This window comes from Crocodylus porosus, unplaced genomic scaffold (genome assembly GCF_001723895.1).
Source record: "Crocodylus porosus isolate Cpor-Errol unplaced genomic scaffold, CroPor_comp1, whole genome shotgun sequence".
In the NCBI taxonomy this organism is placed as follows: Eukaryota; Metazoa; Chordata; order Crocodylia; family Crocodylidae; genus Crocodylus; species Crocodylus porosus.
Genome location: NW_017728931.1, coordinates 124,613,384 through 124,621,530, shown reverse-complemented (window position 1 = coordinate 124,621,530; position 8,147 = coordinate 124,613,384). Strand labels below are relative to the sequence as shown.

At 43.6% G+C, this 8,147-nt stretch overlaps 1 protein-coding gene across 1 annotated transcript in view; it reads right to left on the bottom strand.

Annotated features, from left to right (window-relative positions):
- Positions 1 to 7,765, bottom strand: part of RSBN1L (round spermatid basic protein 1 like) — a 49,931-nt gene extending 42,166 nt beyond the window's left edge. The window contains exons 1-2 of the mRNA XM_019543972.1: positions 7,741 to 7,765; positions 2,480 to 2,518 (exon numbers count right to left, since the gene is read on the bottom strand). Coding sequence (XP_019399517.1) covers positions 2,480 to 2,518; positions 7,741 to 7,765 — 64 coding nt within the window. The remainder of the gene's footprint in view (positions 1 to 2,479; positions 2,519 to 7,740) is intronic.
- Positions 7,766 to 8,147: the final 382 nt, after the last annotated feature.

Here is an 8,147-nt window from a genome sequence, read left to right as displayed (position 1 = left end):
CCGGCCCCATGTCACCTATGATCCTGACAGCATGTGCACCGACTATCCAAACTGAGGGAGCCTGATGACATCTAACCCTCTAAAACACTGAGTCAGATAACTATAAACATAACTGACAGTCCTACATTTTCTAACTATTATTCTAGAACTGTAAAAAAAAAAAAAATCTTTGAATTCAGTACGGCTCTATTCCTGTCATCAGAATTCAATACTTCATGCTATGATTATACTTCATTTGTAAATAGATTTAATTTCACAGAAACATAAGAAAGTAGGGCCAGAAGGGACCTCATGAAGTCATCTTAAGTCCGACCCTTTGCTCAAGCCATGATCATCCCCAACTAAAACATACCAACTAAAAGTCAGTCTAACCTCCTCTTGAAGATTTCCAGGGACAAAGATTGCACCACCTCTCTAGCTCACAGTTCAAATGCATTTGACAATAAAAATGGACCAAAAAACAAAAAAACAAACAAAACAAAAAGAAAGAAAAAAAACCCAAATAGGTTAGAATCTGCCTTTTCCTTCATACATGCCCATACCAAAAACTGTACCATAAAAATACTTTAAAACTTCATCAGGCTCATATGTTAAACTTGAAGGATGCTTGAAAACTCAGGTGTTATGTTTGTCACTACTGCTGAGTTACTGAAAACTAACATTCCCACCAGGCCTGGCAGCTGCAAAATCTTTTATACTGAATTTTAAGATTCTAGTAGAATATAAGCAGCCATAAGATCTACTTTATAGCTCAAAGACAGACATGAAAGAGAAACGGAAGTCCATGTACACTGACTTTCTTTTACTGTAGTAGAAATTCGTATGGGAAGACAAGTCAGTCTAAAACCTGTTCCAAGCACAGACTTTTCTGTTGCTGTCTAGCACTTGTAACTTGAAAGGACAGAGCTCTTTATTAGGCTATTTTATCCCTTTGGTGCAAGATGAGGAAGTATCAAATTCATAGGAATATGCTTGCAAGGCTCTTTCAGTACAAGTCGAGCATTTATGTTGAGTGGAATTTAATGTTTGTGGATTCAAAGGTACCAGGACTTTGTTTAGCTCCAGTAGCACTAAGAACCTATGCTAGAATTGTACAGGACTTAACCCCATCAAAAGGGGTTCATCTCAAAGATTTTACTGTTCTTGAATTTCAAAAACAGTAATGATTTTGAATAGCATAGCTTAGAGGCAAGTCTAATACTTCTTTTTGTCCTAGATGCAACCGTCATTTTTTTGCTCCTGTATATGGAAGAGCAAGGAAAAAGCTATGCATCTTGCCACAAGCATGCACCTTGTGGCATACTGCCATCTCCATCTCTCCCCAGACTCTATCAGGAGAGTGACCAATCTGACAATTTGGTTACCACGGTCACTGCAGACAGCAGACACCCCTGACCCCACTGGCTTCAGGTAACCCCGAGTTGTAACATGAGCTGGATACATTCCTGAGGGACAGGGAAACCTGCTCCCTCTGCCTACACGACTGGCCTCATGACTGGGTGAGGGCTTAAACTCCCTATTGTTCTAAGCAATGCCATCATAACTAGGAAGGGGCTAGAGACCCTGCCAGTCTACCTAGCAACCAGTGATGCATTTCAAATTGGTTGGCTGGCAGCCAACAGCTGCTGGCCTTCATTGGATCAGGTAAATGAGGTCCCAGGTATGCCCCCTACTACAGAGGAAGGCAAAACCCCACCACAGCCCACACAAACATTACCATAGGGTAAAATTACTTCCTGACCTTATATACAGTGACTGATCTGACCCTGAGCAGAGGCACAAGACCCTCTAGCTAGACAACTTGAAGCACTTTAAGATTTGGAATAAGAGATAGTCAAAGGTGAAAAATTGACCAGTGTTGTTACTTTTTCAGTTCATTTTGAAACTTGAAAGAGAACCACTACTTGAACAACAGAAATTATGAATCAAGACACGATTAAAAAAAAAATTTCACTAAGTAAAGCACAAGCCAACATACAGCAAGTTAAAAATAAATAAAGGTAAAACCACCTAGTGAACGGGTAGGCAAAATACAACCCACATCTAGCCCTCCAGGCAATTCTATCCAGCTCACGAGGCTGCTCCCTAAGCCCTGTCTCCATACAGAAGGTGTGGCTCTAGTTGCTAAGCAAGCGCTCCCCCACACCAGCCTGGCCTGACCCACCCCCAGCCAAGGGATGCTAGAGACTAGAAGCCTCTTCCTAGCATCCTCATGGCTGTTCCTACCCCTCCCTGCCTACATGAGTGGGAATTCAGATACAGGTCCCACCAGGCTGGGGCTAGGGACTCCCACTGGGGGAAAGGAGATGGGACCGCAGAGAGCCATGCATTATAGAGCCAGGCTGGGCTGGCCTTGCATGCTGCAGGGCTGGGTCAGGCTAGCCCTGCACAATGCTACCATGTGTGGCTGGGGACTGGATAAGGAGCACGGGAGCTGTGTGCTATGGGCCAGGGTGGAGCTGGCCCTGTACAATGCCACCCCCTGCAGCTAGGCACTGGGATGGGACAAAAAGATTTTCTGGAATCAAAATTAAAGAATGTTGTAGATGTTTGATTTTAGAATATAATTTGGTATTTTTCTGGTTCTGAGATGGCAAAACGCCTTGCTGAAAGGACTACTTCTGGGGGCAAAGGAAGGGACTTCTGGTTGCAAAGGTCAGGGGTTAGGAGGTGGTACTTCCCATCCCAAGATGGCAACCCGGGGGCAGGGCTACCCATGTGGCGCTCAACAGCTTGCCAAAACTTGGTAAGCTACATGCTTAAATCTCAATGCTACATCCAGATCAAAACTGAAGAAAACCAAAGACGTACAAGGTCTCCAAACACAGTAAGATAAAAGTTTTTTCATGGCTCCCAACCCAAAAAATATAGATTAGTTGTAAAACAACAGTCTGCTGAGACTGTCATTGTGGAAATTATTCCAATCACACTGAACGCAATTTGAAGCATTTTACTGTGAACAGAGACTCTCAAACTTTCATCACAGTTTCCTATTAGTAATTTTCAGTTCAAATATATTCAGCATTCACATTTCTTTTTCCTCCTCAGAAAGCCAATAAACTAATCCTTGTACCTGAGAGGCAGGAGTCATTTCAACCTGGACAGTACCCTTTACAATGATGGTCTGCAGTAATGAGCGTGGTAGCAGAAGCGAATAAAATGGCGTGGGGAGAAAAAAACCCGATTGGTGCTCAAACAACACTGATAATTAGGGACCAACAGAAATCTAGGAGACAGGCAGCAGATTTTACAAGCCAATTGTAGAGCAGGCTGCCATTTTTGTGGGCTTATCATGGCAGGCAGCCCCCATGCCTCTGGTCAAAGGGCCAGCATGGCCCTCTCCTCACTGCTAACTGGAGGAGAGGTGCGTGGCCACATGATGGGCAGCCAAACAGTGGAAAAGGTTGGGGGGAAAGATAGGCTGGGAAAGCAGCTGCCTTCTTGGCTCCTCCCTGTCATGCTGGCAGCCTTCTCCCTTCTGACCCCCCCACCCCAGTGGGCTGTAAGACTGGGCCACAGCAGCCATGAGGACAAAAAAACCCCAGTTTGTACCTGTTTTGCCATGGGGTAAAATTTCTTGTTTACCTCCAGTGATGGCGATGAAGAAACAGTTCCTATTAGTGCACAGAGCTTTTAAAAGCTATGCTAAATCAGTTATGCTAATAAACTCTACTTCATAATTCATATGTTGCAGGTCATTGGTATCTCAGGATGACTTTGAAGTCAAAAGGACACTTATGAGCTAAACTTGGTTCAATGTTAATCAGCAACTACTGGATTCCACAGTTAGCTTTCACCGAGGTTTCTGAAAGAGGGACTTAGAAGTGAAGACAGAACTCCCAGAGTGAAGCTGTACCCCAAAAAGGCTAACATGATCCTTGAATATCAACTGGGAAAAGATACATTTCCTCTGGAGGACTTTACCCTCACATCTGCTGTCCAAGACATTTTTTGGAATATGTAATGGACAACTATGCCATACAGGGTGTGGAAAAGGAAGCTAGGAAAGGAGATATTTCTAGACTTGATTCTGGTCACCAGGGAGAAAGCAGCTGAAAAAGAAAAGGAAGCAGACAACTGGAATGACAGTAATCATGAAATGACAGAGTCATTATGAGGGACAGAGAGAGGGGGAGAGAGATCAACTTGACTAAATCATGAGCTATTCAATGACCTGAAACTGAAGAAGGAATGGTACAAGTGGAAAGTAGGTCAAATTGTTAAGGCTGACTATAATGGAAACAGCACAGGTATGCAGGGACAAAAATCAAAAGGCCAAAGCACAAGATGAGAGACAACTAAGAAAACATAAGGTAACATAAAAGCATGTTGTTAAGCTTGTAACATTAAGAGAAAGTCCAAGGAGACACTGGTCCACTAATTAACAGGGAGGGAAAGCTAACAACAGACAACATGAAGAAGGTTAAAGTACTTAAATCTTTTTTTGTTTTGGTCTTCAGTAAAAAGGTTAAGCCTCTGACCAAAGTTAACACAATTAGCAAAAGGGTCTAAGAACTCAGACTAGATAGGCAGGGTAGTGACTATGGAAATAAAAGTTGTTTTCACATCAGCTGGACCTCGTGAACTTCATCTTGGAGCATGCGGGGAATTGGTTGAAGAAATCTCAGAAGTGCATGTTCTTTGAGAACTCATACAGGGCAAAGAGAAATGCAAAACTCTAGCATTCTTGGTTCAGAGATTATACCTTTTATTAGCCCAACTCAGAAACGGCAAAAAAATTATTTTGTTCTGCAAGCTTCTGGGTACACGCACCCTTCCTCAGGCTCAGGGAATACTAAAGACAGTTAAAAGTCCCCATAGGCAGAAAATAATAGGTGGAAAATTCCACCTTCAGCTTCCTCTGTGCAAAAACAAATTGGAAAAAAAGGTCCAAATTATACTGGATTAAATTCAATGAGGACAAGTACTATATTTATTAAGAAATATTCATGTGCCTCCTCCTCCCCCGCCGTCCCCCAAAAAAACCCAACAGGAAAATGTTTCTTGCAAAACCTAGGGAAGTAAATCTTCCACTATTCAGCAATGTGTGAGGCCTCACCTGGAGTACTCAGTCCAGTTTTGGGTCCCATGTTTTAAGTTGTGAACTGGTAAGAGTCCAATGAAGAGTGACAAAAATTAATCGAGGGCTGGAAAATGTGAGGAAAGCCTGTCTTACCACTCTCCTCTCCTTCTAGAACCAGGTCTTTCGCCACCTGGACATGGAAGACAAGGTAGACGTTATATACCTAAACTTCCGAAAGGCTTTTTATCTAGTATCCCACGATATCCTTGAGGGAAAACTGGAAAATTGTAGGCTCAGCTGCTTAATGGTTCAGTGGGTGGGAAACTGGCTACTGGGTAGGAACCAGAGAGTTCCCACGAACAAATCTGTGTTGTCTTGGCGCTAAGCGGCCAGTGGTGCATCTCCAGGGTCCATGCTTGGACCGGTGCTTTTCAACATCTTTATCAATGATTTGGATGAGGGAGTGAAAAAGCTCACTGGCCAAGTTCATGGACAGGCTCAAGAGTTGAGCAGACTGGAGCCAGATGAAGTTTAACACTTCCAAGTGTAAGGTACTCCCATCTGGGGGCAAACAACCCTCAACATACATACAGGCTCAGAGGCGACAGCCTGACCTGCACCACGGCTGAAAGGAACCTAGGAGAAATGATTGACTATTGCATGAACATGAGCCGTCAATGCAATGCAGTGGCCAGCAGGGCAAACAACATACTGGCATACATCAACCAATGCATCTCTTGTAAAACTAAGGAAGTGATAGTCCCGCTGTACTCAGTGCTGGTGAGACCACAGTTGGAGCACTGCATCCAGTTCTGGGTGCTGCACTTCAATAAGGACATGGAAAAAACTTGAGAGGGTCCAGAGAAGAGCCACTTGTATGATCAGGGACTTGCAAGACAAGCCATACAAGGAAAAGCTGAGGGACCTGGGCCTCTTTAGCCTAAAGAAGAGAAGGTTGAGAGGGGATTTGATAGCAGCTTACTGCTATATCAAAGGAGTGCATCAGGAGCTCGGTGAACAATTGTTCACTAAGGCACCCCTGGGGAAGACCAGGACCAATGGATACAAACTCCTGGAAGGCCACTTCAGGCTTAATACCAGAAAAAAAACTCTTTCATAGTCAGGGTGTCCAGACTGTGGAATAGACTCCCTCCAGAAGTGGTGCAGTCACTTACCCTGGAGGTTTTCAAAAGGAGACTGGACAGTCACCTCGCTGGGGTCACTTGACCCCAGTTGTCTTCCTGCCTAGAGTGGGAGGGCTGGACCCCATGATCTGCTAGGTCCCTTCCAGCCCCTAACTAGGATTATTTAAATTTGGAGAAAAGAAGACTGTTAAGAGGCTTCAAATACCCGATCACCTGAAGGGTGGTTATATAGAGACAGACTATTCTCTATGACCATGAGAAACAAACTAGGAACAATGGTCTCAAACTGCAGCACAGGAAGCTTAGGTTGAAGATTGGGAAGAACTTTCTTACTATGAAGGTGGTTAAGCATCGAACAGGCTACCTAAAAAAGTTGTAGAACCTCCCCTTCAAGAGCATGCCAGGCAAGCACTTGGCTAGGGTGGCTTAATCAGGGATAAATCCTCCCTTGAGCAGGGGGCTAAACTAGATGTCATGAACTCCTTTCCAGCCCTACTTTTTCACAATCCTAAAATTAGGGATGGCAGGTACACATGGAGGAGTTCTGCAGAAAAGGATCTGGATTTATAGTGAAACAAACTAAAAATAAGCCAAGAGCATCATGCAGTGGAAGAAATTAAACACCACGCTGAGATGTATAAATGGAGCACATATGTACAATAGATGAAATAATCATCCTTCTCTACCTCACACTTTTATAACCTCACCTGGAATACTGCATTCAGTTTGCTCCTGTAAAAATACGAACCAACTGGCAAAAGTCCAACAGGAGGAGAGCAATAAAGGTTATCAGAGGTTTAATAAAACATATCCCATGAGGAAAGATCATAAGAATTGGCTCAGAAAAGAGAGAAGACAAAAGGAGCATGCTAAGTCTCTCAACATGTAAACGGTTACTGAAAAGAAAAAGGTTATAAACTCTTCTCCATGCTCTCTAGAGATAGGGCAAAGAGTAACAGGCCTAAATTACAACATGAAACATTTAAGACAGACATTGCAAAAAGCTTTCTACATGTAAGGAAAGTTAAATCACTGAAAAAATATTAACTAGAAGACTGAAATCTGAATTACTGGAGATTTTAAGCAAAGGTTAGACAACTATTTGTAAGGAATAGTTTACATACAGTTGATCCTGCCTCTGGGCAGGGAGATGGAATAGATGACCTCTCCAAGTCCCTTCCAATGCTATTTTCTAGTATTCTGTTTTCCATCTGTGCAACTGCTACCAGGACAGTGTGTTCAGTTCCAAAATCCACAATTCAAAGAGAAGACTGAAAAATTGAGGGCTCAAAAGACCCACAAAAACGATCAGAAATTTTTGGGGGGAAATGCAATGTAATGAAAGACAAGCAGCACAATCTATGGAGTTAGTCACAGTGAAAATGAAGGGGGAAACTTGATCACACTGTAAGTACCTGCATGGGGACCAAATTTGATTAAAATCTTCAATCTAGTAGTTTATACATAATAAGAACCTACTGCTGGTAGCTGAAGCACAACAGACCCAGATTAGAAATATGACGCAAATTTCCTTTTTATTAGGGAAGGTAATTACCCACTGAAAAGACTTACCAGGGAGCTGTGGTTGATTCTCCATGGTTGGAGAATAAGCGCTGGACAATTTTCTAAAAGATACGCTCTATTTCAAACAAGTTCATTCACAGAAGTCCCTTGATCTCTGGTGTAGAGTCGTGGCCTGAGGGGAGCAGCAGCCAGGTCATGGTGGCAGGATAGAGCTGTAGTCCAGTTTGCAAGAGGCTAATGAGGGTCAGGGCAGCGCAGCCATCCCCTCCCACCCCCCAATCTGTTACTCCTCATACTGCTGGTGGCATGGCTGTCCCAGCAGCAGTGGCAGCAATGAGTCCTGCTCCACCCTCCCACACTTGAGTCCCACCCACTGGACCACAGAGGCAGCTCCTGCATGTGCCAGTACAGCCAGGCTTCAGCCCAGTGCCTACTGTGGATCCACAAATGGGGGG